We start from the raw sequence: 20,730 nt of genomic DNA, 5'->3' as shown, positions 1-20,730 counted from the left end.
ACTATTGTTTCAACATGTCTTCCGCCTTTTTGGGATACCCAAGGATATTGTGTCTGAGCGCGGGCCCCAATTCACCTCTTGTCTCTGGAAGGCCTTTTGGAAGAAATTGGGGGTGACTGTAAGCCTAACTTCCGCTTTCCATCCTCAGTCTAACGGACAGGTAGAGGGGTTACAACAAGACGTAGGATGCTTCTTATGCAGTAACTGTATGGGAAATCCCCATCACTGGGTCAGGTATCTCCCATGGGCTGAATATGCGCACAACACTTTGACTCATATCTCCACAGGATTTTCCCCTTTCCAGTGTGTTTTAGGATACCAGCCGCCCTTGTTCCAGTGGCACCCCCGGTCAAGTGAGTTTCCCGCTGTGGATGTGTGGTACCGTTAATAGCGGAAAGGTGTGGCAAGCTGTCAAGGAGTACCTTCTTCGCTGTCAAGCCCAGGTAAAACAGCAAGAAGATCACCATCGGAGACACCTCTCCTTTGTACCGGGCCAACGGGTATGGTTGTCCACCCAGGGTATCCATGGTCCCTATATGTCAAAGAAGTTAAGCCCCAAATTCCTTTGTCCTATTAAGATCCTCCATAAAGTGACCCCCGTATCTTATCGCCTTCAGTTCACTTTGCACTTACGTGTTCACCCGACCTTCCACGTCTCCTTCCTTAAGCCAGGTGCCACCTTTTTGCTCCAGCCCACACCTGCCTCACCTGACCCACTCCCGTTACAGGACGGAGGTGCACCTGCTTATGCAGTGAAAGCCTTGCTAGACTCCCGGTGCAGGGGTGGCACACCTTTAGTATCTTGTCGATTGGGAAGGTTATGGGCCAGAAGAACAATGCTGGGTGGCTGCAAAAGATATCCTTGATCCTGACCTGATCTCTGATTTCCATAGGAACCACCCTGATCGCCCCGCATCTCAGACCCGGGGCCGCCTACCGGGCCCTCGCAGACCGGGGGGGAGTGCCACGCCCGCGCCATCATCTCAACGAGGAGCACCTGACACTCAGCCCAGGGAGAGGCATAAAAGGGCGCAGACGAACATCGCCCAACGCGGCACCTAGTTCAGCAGACATTCTCGCTGTAGCTCGCACTCAACTATTTGCCTTTCCCCTGATCTCCCTTCCTTGTTCCTGTCCCTTCATTGTACCCTCGAACCCCATTGCCTTGCTTCCTGTGTTTGACCACCGCTTGTCCTTCGACATCGATCTCGGAATGTCCTGGAACCCCGTTTGCATCTCGACTGACCTGCCCCGTACAACGACTACGATTTCTGGATTTCCCCTCTAAAAAAAGTCTGGAGCTCTGCGTATTGTGTCTGCCATCTTCCTTCAGACAACTGCCATGGCAAAGTGTATGTGACCCTTAAGTGACTATTTGAAGAACATAACAACTGTGGTGAAAAAATGGAGTTGAAATATTCCATCTTCAAGTATGAATATAAAAAATATCTTTTCCCCACAAATTTTTTGTTACTGGAACCTTCTGCAGCACATCTGACTGAGGTGAATTTCACAGTTCTCTAATGATACAAAGGCGTTACTTAACTAGTTACAATGCTGTGAATTGACAACCTACATCAGAATATTTTGTGAAATATTATTTACATTATAAGGGTGGCGCAGTGGGTTGGACCAGGTCCTGCTCTCCGGTGGGACTGGGGTTTGAGTACCACTTGGAGTGCCTTGAGATAGACTGACATCCCGTCCTGGGTGTGTCCCCTCCCCCTCCGGCCTTTTGCCCTGTGTTGCCAGATTAGGCTCTGGCTCCCTGCAACCCCATATGGGACAAGCCGTTTCAGAAGGTGTGTGTGTGTGTGTGTGTGTGTGTGTGTGTGTGTGTTTGCATTGTTTAAAACAAATATATAAGAGAAAAAAAGAAATGTCCAGAGGTTCTTTTACAGAATTATGCTTATCAGTGTTTAGGACAAGCAGGACAGAAGATGAGATGAGATGAGATTGTTTAAAAGAAATGTATAAGAGAAAAAAAAATTGTCCAGTGGTTGATCTACAGAATTATGCTTATCAGTGTTTGTTTCTATACAAAAATTTGATATTGCCACGGTATTTTTCGGCAAAGCAGTACACTTTCACTCGCAGAAGCACAATTCACCACAGCAGAATGTTAGAAAAAAAGAAAATGGCATGAAAGAACGAAGGAGTATTTACTGTTTAAATCTCGGAAAATTGTGACAGAGCCAACTAAGCAACAATAACTGCATTTCAATGACAGTAAGGCCAACCACAAATTCTAATTTGCTGTTGAGGTGTATTTATTACTTAGAATTGGTGTAAATGTATATTTGCTAGGGGGCGCAGTGGGTTGGGCCGCAGTCCTGCTCTCTGGTGGGTCTGGAGTTCCAGTCCCACTTGGGGTACCTTGCGGCAGACTGGCGTCCCGTCCTGGGTGTGTCCCCCTCCCCTTCCGGCCTTACGCCCTGTGTTACCGGGTAGGCTCCAGTTCCCTGCGACCCCGTGTGGGACAAGCGGTTCTGAAAATGTTTGTGTGTTTGTGTGTGTGTGCGTGTGTGTATATTAGCTAAATAAATAGTGTCAAGACCACATGTGTAAAGTGAACCCAAGTGTGGAGATTTTACAAACATTTTCAGTAATACTCTGTGAACATGAAGAGAAACTTCCCAAGAAGTGGCTAGACAACAAGAGATGGAGCAAGAAGCTATTCTGCAGATTCTGCAGGACTGTGTGATGTAAAGAAAGATTTCCTGAAAAAAAAAACCTTGCTTTAGTCAAGGGAACAATTTGTTGCTTGATGGGTTTAATTAAACATATGGGAAAATGTATAGCTCAAGAGGGTGACACAGGGTATTATGGGTAATATTTTTTTGGGATTATAAATATATATAACAGTTTCCCTTTACTACAAGATACTCCTGCAAGATTAAAGAGTAAGGTAAGGTTCATAAAAATAAAATTAAACTGAAGACAAACAGGCTTTTTAAGAGAGCAACTAACATATGTGGAGGCTCAGTGCCACAGAATATAATAGAAAACAACCTTAATTCGTTAATTTGTACTATGGGGAAATTTAACAAATCCCTATTTTTTCTTAGTTAAAATGATGTACAAATTGTTTAACTCCAACTGTGACTAATTAATTGAAAGAAAAAGAAAACTAAAAGAAAACACATTCTACTCAGATTCTTTGCTGTTCATATTGACATCAGCTTGCAATTATAAAAAAACAAAATAAAAAAAAAACAACAGGTAGGAGTTAGTAGTGTTAAAAAAAGAACCACAGCTAGAAGTTAGTAATGCTTTTCTGACTCAACTAATTTTTTTCTAACATCTAACTAATGTTTTCTCAGAGCACTTTTCAGTCAACACCGGAACAGAAGAATGCTATTAAAATCAACAGATCTGACAGTAAGACATTCTCTTTGGTAATGGATGCTTGTTTCTTCTCTTAGGTTTATCGGTTTCTAATTTTGTGAAAGATATGATCAACCAATCCAAGACCAGTGACACACACTTCTGCTTTGAATCCTCAAACACATCATGTCCTAAGTATATTTATTCAACTGCAGTTCGTGCTTCTCTCTATATCTTATTAGGGGCTGTTATAATTATGACAGTATTTGGAAATCTTCTCGTCATTATTACTATAGCTCAAATGAAACAGCTCCACACTCCCACCAACTTCCTCGTCCTCTCTCTGGCTGTAGCTGACTTTCTTCTGGGAGCCATGGTAATGCCACCTAGCATGGTTCGCTCACTGGAGACCTGCTGGTATCTGGGAAATGTGTTCTGTCGAATCCACTCAAGCACAGATGTCATGCTGTGTTGTGCATCCATTTTAAACCTTTTATTAATTTCAATTGATCGATACTATGCTGTCTGTCAGCCTCTCCATTACCACACTAGGGTCACAAATTGTGTCACAGTTATCATGATCCTGACCTTCTGGAGTTTGTCTGCTTTTATTTTGTTCGGGATGATGCTTTTCAATATGAGCACCAGGAATGCTGAAGATATTTACAGAAACAGTTTTCAATGTGAGGGAAGTTGTTCTGTGTTGCAAAGCAGAATGTCAAGTGTCATATCATCTGTTTTAGGATTCTTCACCCCAGCCCTTGTTATTATTGTCCTCTATCTGAAAATTCTTGTTATTGCAAGAAGACAAGCCTGTTCCATTCAAAGCAGAATGTGTGCAAATGTGAACTTAGAAAAGAATAAACCCTCAAGGAACAAGGGAGAACACAAAGCCACAAGGACACTGGCAATTGTTGTTGGTGTTTATCTTGCTTGTTGGGCTCCCTGGTTTTTGTGCAATTTGATCAGTCCGGATGTAGTGATTACATCTCCTATCTTTACAGAGATGCTTATATGGCTTGCCTATTTCAACTCAGCAATAAATCCTGTAATTTATGCTTTCTCTTTCAGTTGGTTTAGAAAGCCCTTTAATTTTTTTTTAAAGAAAATATATCAATTTCAAGGAACATTGCAATTTACCATGTAAAAATATGTAATTTTCACATCAAGTGTTTTGTGTCTGTATCTGACGTTGTATATGATATATTTCTGGAGGGAAGAAAATGATATTTAGTCACAAAGTATTTGATAACTTAAACATGATCACATAATACAGACCCTACTGCCTTTTTAATTTAAATCTGCAGCCTGAAATGTGCTGCATAATGAACACCTTTGATATAAATATATCTGACCATAGAATATATAAGAGCCTCCCTTTGATACTTGATTTACTTTGTGGTTACTGCAGCACTTCAGACTGAGGTAAGATTAAGAACAATCACATCAACACTGATCAGCCTTTCATGTGGCAATATGTACTGTACATAGTAGTTCTGCAAAGTAAGTCAAAATTAACAGTGCAAAGTGGACACTACAACAGATATATGTATGGATGTGCAACAAAAACACTAAAGTTTAAAAGGGTTCCAGGGCCATTTAATACATGACAAGTCAGTAGAAGTTTTCATAAAATATTTTTAAAATTACAACTGCAAAAATAAAGTATTTCAATCTGTTAATGGTCCATTACACACTAAATAATTTGCTTTCTCTCATCTCTTTCCTTCAATCTGTCTTCTAACTTCACTGGTTCTAGTTATCTGAAAATAACAGACTGTTCTTCGAGGGAAATGACGGCTATAAAACTGAACTTCATGTAAAAATTATCATGTGGGAAAGTAATACAGTTCAAGGCTGGAGAACTCAAAGATGCTGAAATATTGCATTAAAGGGAAAAAAATCAGTCTGTTCACAATATGAAGTCTTGTGTTGGACCTTTTTCTTTTTAATGACTTAATTGTGGATTTTTTTAGAGATATTTTATAAGGGGGTTTTCCTCTTCACAGCACTTCAGTAAAAGCCACTCATATTTTCATTAGTGAATTAATTGACGTAGCATGCCAGTTATGATAATATAACATGATAATGTAATTTAAAACCAAGAACAAACATTGAGAATTGCATGCTAATTTTAATATATTTGTTTCCTTTCACAGATTTATCATTTTAAAATTCTGACCACAAATTATGACAACTCAGTCCAGGACCTATAACAACGCACACTTCTGTTATGAATCCTCAAACAAGTCTTTGCAAAGCATGACTATTCAGCTACAGTAAGAGCTCCTCTCTATGTTGTATTAGAGGCTGTCATAATTCTCACCGTTTTTGGCAATCTTCTTGTCATCATTACTATAGCTCATTTCAAACAGCTCCACACTCCCACCAACTACCTTGTCCTCTCCCTGGCTGTCACTGACTTTCTCCTGGGGGCAGTCATCATACCACCTAGCATGGTTCGCTCACTGGAGACCTGCTGGTATTTGGGTAACCTGTTCTGTAAAATCCACACCAGTGCAGATATCACACTGTGTAACACATCAATTTTAAATCTTTCATTAATTTCAATTGATTGGTACTATGCTGTCTGTCAGCCACTCCGTTACCATAGCAAGATCACAAACTATGTCACAATGACCATGATCTTGACCTGTTGGAGTCTGTCTGCCTTGTTAGGTTTTGGGATGATATTTTCGGACTTAAACACCTGGGCTACAGCAGAAATTTACACGGAAAATTTTCTCTGTGAGGGAAGTTGTACTGTGTTACAAAGCAGAATGTCAAGTACTTTTTATTCTGTTGTATCTTTTTTTCTCCCAGCCCTTCTTATTATTGTCCTCTATCTAAAAATCATCTTTATCGCAAGGAAACAATCAAGTTCCATTCAAAAGAGAGTCTGTGCAAATGTGAACTTGGAAAATAGCAAAACATCATTGAACAAGACAGAACCCAAAGCCACAGGACGGGACACCAGTCCATCTCAAGGCACCCCAAGCAGGACTCGAACCCCAGACCCATCAGAGAGCAGGACCCCGTCAAACCCGCTGCACCACCACAGCACACCGCACCGTGCTACCCCTACAACCCCTCTCCACTTAGTATGTGTATGAAAATCCATACAAAATACCTATTTTAAAACCCTGAGCATGTGATTTTTTTCGCTCTCAAAAGTGGGCTATTGTCAAGGACAATTTTGTTTTCCAGAGGTTTAATTAAACAAAAGTGAAAAAACATGGCTCAAGGAGGTGACAAATTATGATGGGTAATGATTATGTTTGATCAGAAATATGTATATATCAGAGTTTTCCTTTGCTACTGGCACTTGTGCAGTATTACAGAGTGAGCCAGGTTTCATAAGAATGCCATACAGGACAGATACTGTCATTTGGGTGAATACAGCATTTTGAAAAAAAAAATTTGATTTTTAGAGTATATGGAAACAAAATGTGCTGCAGTTCCAAGAACACAACTTGAAGTTATTAGTTTATATTATGAATAAATATTAACCAGGACAATACATTTTGAAAGAAGTACATCTAAAATTTCGGTTCATGATTTTTTGAAGTTAAAACCTTACTTTAAGAATCAAATCAATACTAATTAGCTATCATGCGATGGACTGACAACTCATTCAGGGTTTTCCCTTCCTGGGCCTTGCTCCCCGAAATTCTGGTATAGGCTCTATACCACCGCAACCCTGACCAGAACAAGTAGTTAATGGATGGATGGATGGATGATACTATTCCATTCCATTCCATTCCATTCCATCTTCCTCCGCTATCCGGGGCCGGGTCGCGGGGGCAGCAGTCCAAGCAGAGTCCTCCAGACTTCCCTCTCCCCGCACACCTCCTCCAGTTCCTCTGGGGAAACCCCAAGGCGTTCCAGGCCAGCCGGGAGACGTAGTCTCTCCAACGTGTCCTGGGTCTGCCCCGAGGCCTTTTCCCAGTGGGACATGCCCGGAACACCTCACCAGGGAGGCGTCCAGGAGGCATCCGGAACCAATGCCCGAGCCACCTCAACTGGCTCCTCTCGATGCGGAGGAGCAGCGGTTCTACTCCGAGCTCCTCCCGGGTGACTGAGCTCCTCACCCTATCCCTAAGGGTGCGCCCAGCCACCCTGCGGAGGAAACTCATTTCTGCCGCATGTATCCGCGATCTCATTGTTTCGGTCATGATGCCGAGTTCATGACCAGAGGTGAGGGTAGGAACGTAAATTGACTGGTAAATTGAGAGCTTCACCTTACGACTCAGCTCCTTCTTCACCACAACAGACCAGTACAATGACCGCATTACTGCGGACGCCTCACCGATCCGTCCATCAACCTGCCGCTCCATTTTTCCCTCACTCGTGAACAAGACCCCGAGATACTTAAACTCCTCCACTTGAGGGAGCAACTCCCCCCTAACCCGGAGGGGGCAATCCACCTTTTTCCGACTGAGAACCATGGCCTCGGATTTGGAGGTGCTGATTCTCATCCCCGCTGCTTCATACTCGGCTGCAAACCTCCCCAGTGCATGCTGCAAGTCTTGATTCGATGAAGCCAACAGGACCACATCATCCGCAAAAAGCAGAGACGAGATCCTGCACCCACCAAAACAGATACCCTCCGTTCCCTGGCTGCGCCTAGAAATTCTGTCCATGAAGATAATGAACAGAATCGGTGACAAAGGGCAGCCCTGGCGGAGTCCAACATGCACCGGGAACAGGTCTGACTTACTGCCGGCAATGCGAACCAAGCTCTTGCTCCGGTCATACAGGGAACGAACAGCCTGTAGCAGCAAGCCCTGAACCCCATAATCCCGAAGCACCCCCTACAGGATGCCACGAGGGACACAGTCGAATGCCTTCTCCAGGTCCACAAAACACATATGGACTGGTTGGGCAAACTCCCATGAACCCTCCAACACCCTAGTGAGGGTATAGAGCTGGTCCAGTGTTCCACGGCCAGGGCGAAAACCGCATTGCTCCTCCTGAATCCGAGGTTCGACTATCGGTCGGATTCTCCTCTCCAGTACCCTGGCATAGACTTTCCCAGGGAGGCTAAGGAGTGTGATCCCCCTGTAGTTGGAACACAATCTCCGGGCCCCCTTCTTAAAAAGAGGGACCACCACCCCGGTCTGCCAGTCCAGAGGCACCGTTCCCGAGCTCCACGCAATGCTGCAGAGGTGTGTCAGCCAAGACAGCCCCACAACATCCAGAGACTTGAGAAACTCGGGGCGGATCTCATCCACCCCCGGAGCCTTGCCACCGAGGAGTTTTTTGACTACCTCAGCAACTTCAGCCAGGGTAATGAACTAGTCCCCCTCCAAGTCCCCAGCCTCAGCTTCCTCTGCAGAAGGCATGTCGGAGGGATTGAGGAGATCCTCAAAGTACTCCTTCCACCGCCCGACGACATCCTCAGTTGAGGTCAGCAGCACACCACTTCCACTGTAAACAGTGTTTGTGGAACACCGCTTCCCCCTTCTGAGTCGCCGGACGGTTTGCCAGAATCTCTTCGAGGCCGACCGAAAGTCTTCCTCCATGGCCTCACCGAACTCCTCCCAAGCCTGAGTTTTTGCCACGGCGACTGCCAGAGCCACGTTCCGTCTGGCCCGTTGGTACCCGTCAGCTGCTTCAGGAGTCCCATGAGCCAGCCAGGCCCGATAGAACTCCTTCTTCAGCTTGACGGCATCCCTTACCTGCGGTGTCCACCACCGTGTTCGGGGATTGCCGCCGCGACAGGCGCCGGAGACCTTATGGCCGCAGTGCCGAACCGCCGCCCCGACAATGGAGGTGTGGAACATAGTCCATTCAGACTCAATGTCCCCCATCTCCCTCGGGACCTGGTTGAAGCTCTGTCGGAGGTGGGAGTTGAAGACCTCTCTGACAGGGGCCTCCGCCAAACGTTCCCAACAGACCCTCACTATGCGTTTGGGCCTGCCAGGTCTGTCCAGCTTTTTCCCCCGCCATTGAATCCAACTCACCACCAGGTGGTGATCAGTTGACAGCTCAGCCCCTCTCTTCACCCGAGTGTCCAAGACATATGGCCAAAGGTCAGAAGGAACGACTACAAAGTCGATCATCAACCTCCGACCTAGGGTGTCCTGGTGCCAAGTGCACTGATGGACACCCTTATGCATGAACATGGTGTTCGTTATGGACAAACCATGACTAGCACAGAAATCCAATAACAACTCACCGCTCGGGTTCAGATCAGGGAGGCCGTTCCTCCCAATCACGCCCCTCCAGGTGTCACTGTCGCTGCCCACGTGGGCGTTAAAGTCCCCCAGTAGAACGACAAGAGTCCCCAGTGGGAGCGCTTTCCAGCACGTTCCCCAGGGACTCCAAAAAGGCCGGGTACTCTACACTGCCGCTAGGCGCATAAGCACAAACAACGGTGAGAGACCGTTCCCTGACCCGAAGGCACAGGGAGATGACCCTTTCATTCACCGGGGTAGACTCCAACACATGGCGGCTGAACTGGGGGGCAATTAATAAGCCCACACCCGCCCGCTGCCTCTCACCCTGGGCAACTCCAGAATAGTGGAGAGTCCACCCTTGGTCGAGAAGAGTGGTTCCAGAACCCAGGCTGTGAGTGGAAGTGAGCCCGACTATATCGAGACGGTATCTCTCAACCTCCCGCACCAGCTCAGGCACCTTCCCCCCCAGTGAGGTGACATTCCAAGTCCCAAAAACCAGACTTGAGGTTTGGGTCGGCCAGGCACTCGGCCCCGACCACCGCCCAAATCACAACGCACCGGCCCCTTACGGTCTCTCCGGCAGGTGGTGAGCCCACTGAAGAGCAGCTCCACGTCATGGCTTAGGGCTGAGCCCAGCCAGGGCCCGTGGGCATAGACCTGGCCACGAGGCGCTCGTATGCGAGCCCCCCCCCCCCATGCCTGGCTTCAGGGTGGGGCACCAGTGACCACATACCGGGCGGGGTAAACGAAAGCCTTGGTTTAATTGTCATCATAAGGGGCTTTTGAACCGCACTTTGTCTCGTCTGTCATCCAGGACCTGTTTGCCATGTGAGACCCTACCAGGGGCATATAGCCCCAGGCAGCATAGCTCCCAGAATCATTCAGGCACTCAAACCCCTCCACCATGGTAAGGTGGCGGTTCAAGGAGGGGTGGATGATACTAATAAAATAAAATTTACTTCCACAATTTAATTTTTACTGGAATATTCAGCAGCACAGCTGCAGCTGAGCGTCAAACATATACTATTTTTCAATAGACAAGTCTTTCAAAATATTTTGTGATTTGTGTATGAATTAGTCACTAAATTGCTCGTAGTGTGCAATGCTCTGGTATATGGATGGGTCAATGATTGTAGGAAGCTTAAGGTTGTGTGTTGACGTTGTAAGTTGCCTTTGACAAAGGTATCATCTAAATATTTCATAATAGGCACTGTAGACTCTTTGGAGAAAAGTGTCTGAAAAAGTACAGTATTAATGAAACACAAACACAGCACACTGATAACAGAAATACAAGAGAGAGCTGAGTTGATGTGCTATGTGTTTGTGTATTGTCATGGTGTCAGACGAAGAAGGGTGACCGACTCAAGTGCAGTGCTCAAAGGGATAGGACGAAAGAGTAGTCAGAGGGCAGGCGAGGGTCAGGTGAGGAACGAATGTCATCGACGGAAGTAATCAAAACTGTTGACGGGAAAGCAAGGAGAAAGATCAACAATCCGGAAAGACAAGGCACGAAGGCACGAAGAGACGAAGAGGTGCCGCATTGAAGGGCTTCCGGGGCACCCTTTTGTCCTGCCATCTCTTAACGAGCCGCAGGTGGCACTGATGGTCCGGCGGCTGTGACAGTGTATAATCTAAAGAATATAGTCAACTCGCTGTGGGAACCCACTAAATTAGCTTAACTTTGAATGAATTTCCTGTTGACCCCAAACTACCACAGGGTTCTTGTCTCTTGGTAATGAAGCAGACACTAGGTATACTATGAAAAACTGGATTCAATAAAATCTGAGCAACTTCTCAGTTAGAAGGTTATCTTTGTGTGCAAAAGAATATTATTGTCAGTGTCAAACTCTGCAGTCACTCTAAAAAAAACATTACAGTATGTTTTTGCACTTCCTGTATAATTGAAGTACTAATGTGTATTAATTTAGCATATGCTGTTCTCCAAAGTGTATATCTCAGAGAGCGATACAAAATGTGCAATACATCTATAAATAATTGTTAACTATTAGGTAATCGGGTTAGCTGACCCCACAACTATTAGTTCAACTACTAATTAGGTGAGAATCTTTGTGTGCTTTCTGATTAGACCTTAAATGTCAACTTTCAAAATATTACTTATATAGTAGCTACGTTTGCTACTGATTTTGGTGTTCTAGATGGACCATTGCCCAGTTAGATTGCTACCAAACAAGGAAGACTGAGTAAAGGAAATCTATAGAATGTGAGTATATGGAGTTTTCGCTTTATTTCGATTTTAAGGATTTAAACTGAATGGCCTTTTTCAATTCTTAGTTATTTTGGTTGTGTTTGTGTGACGCTTTTCATATTATAGGGCAATCAGTACTGTAACAGTTAGCGGTAATGACCAGTAACCTAGCGGTTGTAAGTTTTAATTGTACAAATACAAGCAATAAGAATCTACTTTTACCTGACTATTGCTTTTGGGGGGGGCGCAGTGGGTTGGACCGGTTCCTGCTCTCCAGTGGGTCTGGAGTTCGAATCCCGCTTGGGGTGCCTTGCGACGGACTGGCGTCCCGTCCTGGGTGTGTCCCCTCCCCCTCCAGTCTTATGCCCTGTGTTGCCGGGTAGGCTCCGGTTCCCCGCGACCCCGCATGGGACAAGCGGTTCAGAAAATGTGCGTGTGTATTGTTTCTGACTACTTTTTCCAGTTCTACAGCAACATCCAAAACTTTTCAGAATGTAACCTCTAAATAACTTTTCAGGATTTAAATCAAAGTAGGTCTTTATTGCCGAGCTTTTAATGATTGCGTAGATATTAAACAAAAGTAGAACAGGCCAGCAAATGACAAATTATTGTCAACAGTTGTAAGTCACAAATCACTTATACTGTAATTTTATTAACCAAAAGGACATATAAACAATTAACATGCATGAATGCTACACTGTATAATAAGACATTGTTATATTTTTCCTAAGGGGGTGCGGTGGCGCAGTGGGTTGAGCCACAGTCCTGCTCTCTGGTGGGTCTGGGGTTCGAGTCCCGCTTGGGGTGCCTTGCGGCAGACTGGCGTCCCGTCCTGGGTGTGTCCCCTTCCCCCTCTGGCCTTACGCCCTGTGTTGCCGGGTAGGCTCCGGTTCCCCGTGACCCCCGTATGGGACAAGCGGTTCTGAAAATGTGTGTGTGTGTGTATATCTTTCCATAAATGTTACACATTATTCATTTAAAAAAATAATACCAATACACACACACATTTTCAGAACCGCTTGTCCCATACGGGGAACCGGAGCCTATCCGGTAACACAGGGCGTAAGGCCGGAGGGGGAGGGGACACACCCAGGACAGGACACCAGTCCGTCGCAAAGCACCCCAAGCGGGACTCAAACCGCAGACCCACCGGAGAGCAGGACTGTGGTCCAACCCACTGCGCCACCACACCCCCCTAATACCAACATAAAATGATATAATAATACCAATATAAAAAGGTAGTACAAATTAAGTGATTTTTGTATAGTTTAGGTTTGAACAAGCCACTTCATTGCAGATTTTTCCTTTTTTTATATCTGGACAAATTTGATACGCTTTTGACAGTAATGTTATGATGCAGCGGTGGCGCAGTGGGTTGGACCACAGTCCTGCTGTCCGGTAGGTCTGGGGTTCAAGTCCCGCTTGGGGTGCCTTGCGACGGACTGGCGTCCCGTCCTGGGTGTGTTCCCTCCCCCTCTGGCCTTACGCCCTGTGTTGCCGGGTAGGCTCCGGTTCCCCGTGACCCTGTATGGGACGAGCGGTTCTGAAAATGTGTGTGTGTGTTATGATGCACTGAACTGTCTGGTCATTCAGATATGTAGTCACCTGAGGTCCAGTCACGGGCCTTTGAAAAAGTTCCATTTTAATAATTAGTTTATTGTCAAGGGGTTACAGTACCTAAAAGCTCGTTCCCGTTGGCACAGGAAACAAAGCAGAAAACTTACCTGGTCAAGGATCAGTTCATAGTAGGACAAAATAATACATTTGTACACATGGAGGGAGCAAGACAGAACATCAGTTCACTGCTGACCAAAATATATCAACTATATAACGGAGATAATGGAGATAATTGCACATACAAGGCTAGATGCAAGCCCAGAGTCTTTAACTTGAAGCAAGTTGTACTGTAACAAATGCTTTAGTCAAGGAAGAGTTTTTTTTTTTTGTGGCGGAGGGGGGGATTAATTAAACAAATGAGGAAAACATGGCACTAGAGGGTAATGCAAGGCAGGATGGGTAACAGGTTTGTCAAACCATAAAGGTATATAACAGAGCCATCCTTTGCTACTGGACGCTTCTGCAAAACTTTAGACTGAGGTAAGCTTCACAAGATCCTAAACATAACATTAATTCTTAGCATTAAACAGAACAGCAATTTAAAGCAAGAAGATGCATATACACATTTACTGCTGTATTACTTTAGTGCAGTGTATCTGCCTTTGGTGAGCTTTACATTATATTCATGCTGTTAATGTGAATGGATGAGTCACATAAGAGTAAATTCATATTTGTGTAAAGCTACAGTAATTCACATATAAAATGACAAAAAACAACAGACAATACAATTCACTGGAATACCTTAACATTGTAAGTTGCTTTGGAGAAAAGCTTGAACTAAATTAAAAAATGTTAATATAAATGTAAATGTAATGCACAGCCATTTTAGAGTCACAAACCATTTGATAACCAAAACATTTTAATTTACCTTAATATTTATTTTATTGGCCCTACTGCCTATTACAACCTTTTACTGCTTCTAAAACTTCTGTTGTTGGAGTGCACAGATTTTGGAGATACTGACTAAAGAAAACTCAGTGTAAGATGTAAAGATTACACTGGGTATTAGATTGAACTGTTACTGAGCACAAATGTACAACTACAACAGGACTTCTTAGTTAATGTTACTTATTTTGATGCACCCATCCATCCCTTATGTAACAGGTAAAATCAAAAACTTTTTCAATGGCTTATGAAAATACATACCCTTTCTAACATGACAGGTTTTTTTATTCTGAATAATGAGATTTTAGTCTATTAAACAGTCATTTTATTCCATGTTTGTACAACAACATCAACATTTGTATCATATGACTAAGATATACAGTGTCTAAATGTGAAAGGTTTTAGTCCTTAAGTGAAATATTTGTCAGTGACAAAAGACAGTCCCTAAAATCAAATCAAAAGACACTAGGCAGTGATCTTGTAAACTCAATTTCATTAAAACATGAGTTCTCTGAGCCAGATTACGAATACTTTTGTCCCAAATACACACACACACACATTTTCTGAACCGCTCGTCCCATACAGGGTCGCGGGGAACCGGAGCCTACCCGGCAACACAGGGCGGAAGGCCAGAGGGGGAGGGAACACACCCAGGACGGAGTGTCCCAAATACATCTAGGTATATTCTTTGTCATGCATAAAAAAATTACTTTTTGGTATGCTGATAAATTTAGGTGACATTTTTCATTCAGAAACTGATTTTTTGTACAAAATAACATTAATTCAATCTTCTCTCTTCTGCAATTTGCCTATCTGGGTGATTTCATGGAATAAATGTGAGGGATGGGTGTATTCACAAATATTATGTCACAATTTTGTTAAACAAAACTATGTGTATGCCCAAAAGTTACATATGACAATTTTGTTAAATAGTATCATGGTGTATTGCATGTTTAACTTTACATTTTGTTTTTTTTTACAGGAAAACCTTTTCATTTATGACCTGAAAATATGAACCAACCACAGACTTATAACAACACACACTTCTGTTATGAATCTTCAAACAGATCTTGTCCGAAACATGATTATTCAATCACGATACGGGCTCCTTTCTATCTTGTATTAGGAGCCATAGTATTTCTCACTGTTTTTGGCAATCTTCTTGTCATCATTACTATAGCTCAATTCAAACAGCTTCACACTCCTACCAACTACCTCGTTCTCTCACTGGCTGTGACTGACTTCCTTCTGGGGGTAGTTGTAATGCCACCTAGCATGGTTCGCTCACTGGAGACGTGCTGGTATTTGGGCGAAATATTCTGTAAAATACACTCTAGCACAGATATCACACTATGCAATGCATCAATTTTAAGCCTTTTGTTAATTTCCATCGATCGATACTATGCTGTCTGTCAGCCTCTCCATTACCACATTAAAATCACAAACTGTGTCATGGGGACCATGATCATAATAAATTGGACTGTGTCTCTTCTATGTGGCTTTGGTACAATATTTCTAAGGCTGAACACCTTGGACACTGAGCACATCTACAATGAAATAATTCATTGTGAGGGAAGCTGTATTTTCTTACAAAGCAAACAGTCAAGTATTGCTTTTTCTTTTCTTATGTTCTTTATCCCGTGCTTTTTTATTATTGTCCTTTATCTTAAAATCTTCTTTGTTGCAAGGAGACAAGCCTATTCCATTCAAAGCAGAGTTTGTGCAAATGTGAACTTGAAAAAGAGCAGAAAAACCGTGAACAAGGCAGAGCACAAAGCCACGAGGACACTGGGAATTGTCGTTGGTGTTTACCTCACCTGTTGGACCCCGTTTCTGTGCACCCTTAATGATCCAATTATGTCTGTTTCCACTCCAGTACTTACTGAATGTCTTATGTGGCTTGCCTATTTGAACTCTGGAATAAATCCCATTATTTATGCCTTCTTTTTCAGTTGGTTCCAAAAGCCGTTCAAGTGTGCTTTTCAAAAAATATTGAATTCAAAAGCTGTGCAGTTGTGAAAACATGCTTTTTCCTTTGGTACATTTCTTGCTGCGTGCAGTGTTCGGGACAGGTGCGTATCTTATGCCCTTTTTTCTGTCATTTTCCTTTGTTCACATTTATGTCTGATACTCATCCGGCTATCTGGAGTACTCTCATGAAAGTGCAATATGACCATTAATCCACCCTGGTGTGTCCTCATACTGCCTAATGCACTAATAAAGTCTTCATTATGTTGAACAATCTGGTCTCTTCAGTATCAGCACTTCTCACTTCACTATTGTGACAAGACTCAAGGAATTACATTTGTTTTTAAGCTGCACTTTGCACCTTTGTTTTGTACTCCACAAAGTGTGAAGCAGGCAAAATACTTTGATTGTCCCTCTCGAAACACCTACAAACTAATGAATGACATGAAATGCAGCAGTAAACATACTGACAGTGGCTAACTAAACACTACAAAGTATGCAGAATAATGAATGAACAAATAAATGAGGCTTTATAAATCCCAGTAGGAAATCCTGTTTAGTTGCAGCAGCATACAACACACACACAATGTCTACAGGCGCTTGGCCCAAGCGGGGTCACGGCGAGCCGGATCCTAATCTGGCAAGACAGGGTGCCAGGCTGAAGGGGGAGGGACACATCCCGGATGAGACACCAGTCCGCCGCAAGGCACCCCAAGCAGGACTTAAACCCCAGACCCACCTCAGAGCAGGCCTTTTCCAAACCCGCTGCACCACCGCACCCCCTTCAGTATACAGCAGACTTTTAGTAATTTAGCTCCACAAGCAACTTACAATTATTCACTCATTTATACAGCTGTGTAATTTTTACTGAAGCAGCTTAAAGTAAATACTTTGCACAAGGGTACTACAGTTGGAGGTGGGATTCAAAGCTGTGCCCAAAGGTAGCAGTTCTAAGCACTATGCTGCCAGCTGCCCTTACTGTCCCTACATACGTATTCACAAACATGCATGCAGACATTTAGGTCGATAACCAAGCAAGTGTATAAGTGAGATCTATTGAGATGGCACAAAGCACTGCAATACCACTCAGGCATAGAATGGTCACCCCCCCGGCTGTGTAAGGAGTCACTGTGGAGTGCGATGGCCTCTGGCAGAATCTAGATCGGTACCATACATATGTCCATAGAATACGTACAATATGTAAACCAATAACGGGGGGTGTGGTGGTGCGGTGGTGCAGTGGGTTGGACCGGGTCCTCCTCTCTGGTGGGTCTGGGGTTCGAGTCCCGCTTAGGCTTGCCTTGCGGCGGACTGGCGTCCCGTCCTGGGTATGTCCCTTACTCCCTGAGTTGCCGGGTAGGCTCCGGTTCCCCATGACCCCGTATGGGACAAGCGGTTCAGAAAATGTGTGTGTGTGTGTGTGTGTGTGTGTGTGTGTAAGTGTGTAAACCAATAGAGCAGTGGTGTTAGAAACACAGACTGCATGGTCAAGACAGGATGCTGCAGTATTGTTCTCAAAGTAAAGATGGTCATTTGAATGCTGTTCTGAAGGTTGCCACTGCTCAATCCAGTCCAGATCAGATTGTGAGGAGTGTGCATGTTTTCAACACATATGTATGGGTGTCTTTCGGGAATTTGCCCTTAGTGAGTGAATGTGTGTGTCTGGCTGCCTTGCAATGTACTGGCATCCCATCTATGGTGTATCCCTCCTAGTCCAGCATCTAGTGATTTCAGGACAGGCTCTGGACTGTCATGACCCAGTTAACAAAAATTACCTGTAGTGTGAGTGTGTTACATTGCTCTGCTCTATAAATTGGTAAATGATTGGAGGAAGTTTACTGTAGTGTGTCCAGCAGTGTACGTCACTGTCATGGTCGCGTCAGAGGGAAGCAGCAGACCTAAGTGCAGAGCAGTAATCGTGGTGTCTTCGGGGAAATCCAAGAGAGGAGGTCAGAGGACGGGCAAAGGGTCTTTGAGGTGCGAACGTCGTAACAGGGAGGATCCAAAAGGCGAGGTCAGTGTGCAGGCAAGAGGTCGATAATCCGAAGGAGGCAGTAGATCGGGGGAACAAGGGACGGGTTCGGGGAAGGCGTTCAGGAACAGGAAATGGCTGGAGAAGGTCGCTAATGAGGAGGCAGATCAAGGTTCCGCATCAGCTGGTTGTCCGACGCAGCCTTTTATGCTGCGGTCTGCGTTGGGTCACAGGTGTTCCGTGTTGGTCCGAAGGTGTGGGCGTGGCAGTACCCCCCCCCCCAAGGATCGGTCCCGAACACTCGAGGGCGACCAGGGGGACCACCTCGAGGCCGAAGTGCGGGCCGATCCGGATGACTGCTGTGGAAGTCGGCAATGAGGCTTGGATCAAGGATGTCTCGTGCCGCTACCCAGCACCGTTCCTCAGGTCCGTATCCTTCCCAATCCACCAGATACTGGAGTACCCCTCCACGACGGCGGGAATCCAGGAGCGCCCGTACCGCATACGCTGGTGCACCACTGTCAGGCAGGAGAATTGGGTCTGGAGGCGTGCTTGCGGGCTGGTGTAGGGAGGTGGCCAAGGGTTTGAGGAAGGATACGTGGAACGTCGGGTGTGTGCGTAGGTGTTGGGGCAGTTGCAGGCGATAAGAGACCGAGGTAACTCTGCGGATAATCTTAAAGGGTCCTATGTACCTTGGGCTGAGTTTCTTAGACATATACGGTCCTTGGAGACCCCGGGTTGACAGCCACACCCTCTGTCCGGGTGCAAGGGAGACGTGCCGCCGATGTCGATCGGCTTGATGCTTGATACGGGTTTGTGATTCTTGGAGATGCCGTCTGACAGCTGCCCATACCTCGCCGCTGGTTCGGTACCAAGAGTCCACAGCCGGCACATCGCTGGACCCCGGTTGCCATGGGAACAATGGTGGCTGGTACCCCAAGATGCACTGAAAAGGAGAGACACCTGTAGAGGTATGGGTGAGCGTATTGTGGGCGTACTCTGCCCACGGAAGGTATCGAACCCAGTGAGTTGGGTGTTCAAGACAATAGCTTCTGAGGTACCGACCGATGTCTTGCTGTAGCCGTTCAACCTGCCCATTGGCTTGAGGGTGATACCCCGATGTCATACTCACTGTGACCCCGAGTTTCTTCCAAAAGGCCCTCCACACACGCGATGTGAACTGAGGACCCCTGTCGGACACTATGTCTTCGGGTATACCGTAGAGCCGGAATACATGCTGAAACAGCAACTCTACTGTCTCCAAGGCAGAGGGGAGCTTGGGCAAAGGAATCAAGCGACAGCCCTTGGAAAAACGATCGATCACGGTCAAGATGGTGGTCTTACCATCTGACAGTGGGAGGTCCACTAAGAAATCTAACGCTAGGTGCGTCCAGGGACGGTTGGGTACCGGCAGGGGTTCCAGGAGCCCGGCTGGACTCTGATTTGAAGCCTTGGACTGAGCACAGACTGGACACGCCCGGATGTAGTCCTGTACGTCCTCCCGGAGGGACGGCCACCAGTAGAGCTGCTGGATCCTAGCCTGAGTCTTCCCAAACCCTGGGTGCCCTGCCGCTGGATGGTCATGGGCCCATTGTAGGAGAGTCGTCCTCAGACCTGGTGGAACATATTGTTTTCCAGAAGGTTTACCTGGTGGTTCGGGGTCCCCTTGTTGGGCTTGGGCCAGGTCCTGAGTGAAGTCCCACTGAATGGGTGCTACAAAGCAGGACCTGGGCAGGATGTAGTCCGCTTCCGTTACCTCCTGCGTTTCGTCATGCAGCCGGGAAAGGGCGTCCGCTTTGATGTTCTTGGGACCTGGTCTGTAAGTGACAGTAAAGCTGAACCGAGAAAAGAACAGCGCCCACCTGGCCTGACGCGCGTTGAGGCGCCGGGCTGTCTGCAGATATTGTAAATTCTTATGATCCGTGAATACCAAAAAAGGGTGTTGTGCCCCTTCTAGCCAATGCCTCCACTCTTCTAGGGCTAACTTAATTGCCAGGAGCTCTCTATTTCCTATGTCGTAATTTCGTTCAGCCTCAGACAGTTTCCTGGAAAAGAATGCGCAAGGGTATAATTTCACGGGCTTACCTTGCCTCTGAGAAAGGACAGCGCCTACCCCTGACTCAGAGGCGTCAACCTCCACCACGAATGGCAACTCAGGGTCGGGTTGATGCAGAATGGGGGCTGTAGAGAACTTGGATTTGAGGTTCTCGAAGGCTCGTTGGGCTTCTGGGTTCCACGGGAGACGAGGGGTTTTACTCGCTGTAAGTGCTGTCAATGGTGCGACGATCGTGCTGAAGTTCCTGATGAATCGGCGGTAAAAATTGGAGAACCCCAAAAATCGCTGGAGAGCCTTAGTGGTGGTTGGGCGAGGCCATTGCTGGATGGTCTGGACCTTACCCGGATCCATAGCAATGCCGTCTCGGGTAAGTATGAACCCCAAGAAGGAGACCTTCTGCTTGTGGAATTCACATTTCTCCAACTTCACATATAATCTGTTCTGCAACAGTCTCTGGAGCACCTGTCGGACAGTCAATACATGCTTGGCCAACGTATCAGAATAAATCAGGATATCG

General features: G+C 45.6%; 3 protein-coding genes across 3 annotated transcripts; all 3 read left to right on the top strand.

The window, feature by feature from the left end:
* Positions 1-3,454: 3,454 nt before the first annotated feature.
* Positions 3,455-4,474, top strand: LOC114911052 (trace amine-associated receptor 1-like). The gene has a single exon (XM_029254062.1). It carries the CDS (start codon positions 3,455-3,457, stop codon positions 4,472-4,474), a length of 1,020 nt encoding a protein of 339 aa, XP_029109895.1.
* A 684-nt stretch (positions 4,475-5,158) lies between these two features.
* LOC114911047 (trace amine-associated receptor 1-like) lies at positions 5,159-10,909 on the top strand. Its single transcript, XM_029254014.1, has 3 exons — positions 5,159-5,168; positions 5,635-6,224; positions 10,853-10,909. Exons 1-3 carry the CDS (start codon positions 5,159-5,161, stop codon positions 10,907-10,909), a joined length of 657 nt encoding a protein of 218 aa, XP_029109847.1.
* Positions 10,910-15,228: 4,319 nt separating this feature from the next.
* LOC114911045 (trace amine-associated receptor 1-like) lies at positions 15,229-16,236 on the top strand. Its single transcript, XM_029253981.1, has one exon. The coding sequence runs from the start codon at positions 15,229-15,231 to the stop codon at positions 16,234-16,236; it is 1,008 nt and encodes a 335-aa protein (XP_029109814.1).
* The last annotated feature ends 4,494 nt before the right edge of the window (positions 16,237-20,730 follow it).

Source organism: Scleropages formosus, chromosome 1, assembly GCF_900964775.1.
Source record: "Scleropages formosus chromosome 1, fSclFor1.1, whole genome shotgun sequence".
NCBI classification, from domain to species: Eukaryota; Metazoa; Chordata; class Actinopteri; order Osteoglossiformes; family Osteoglossidae; genus Scleropages; species Scleropages formosus.
The sequence above is the reverse complement of the archived record's forward strand: the minus strand, read 5'-3'. Positions and strand labels throughout refer to the sequence as shown.

What these genes read in the sequence shown, in the direction of transcription:
- LOC114911052 (XM_029254062.1), top strand. Translation starts at nt 3,455, where the DNA reads ATGATCAACCAATCCAAGACCAGTGACACACACTTCTGCTTTGAATCC.
- LOC114911047 (XM_029254014.1), top strand. An exon ending in CAAGTTCCATTCAAAAGAGA is followed by an intron (nt 6,225 to 10,852) that starts GTCTGTGCAAAT and finishes TCATGGTGTCAG; the next exon opens with ACGAAGAAGGGTGACCGACT.
- LOC114911045 (XM_029253981.1), top strand. Translation starts at nt 15,229, where the DNA reads ATGAACCAACCACAGACTTATAACAACACACACTTCTGTTATGAATCT.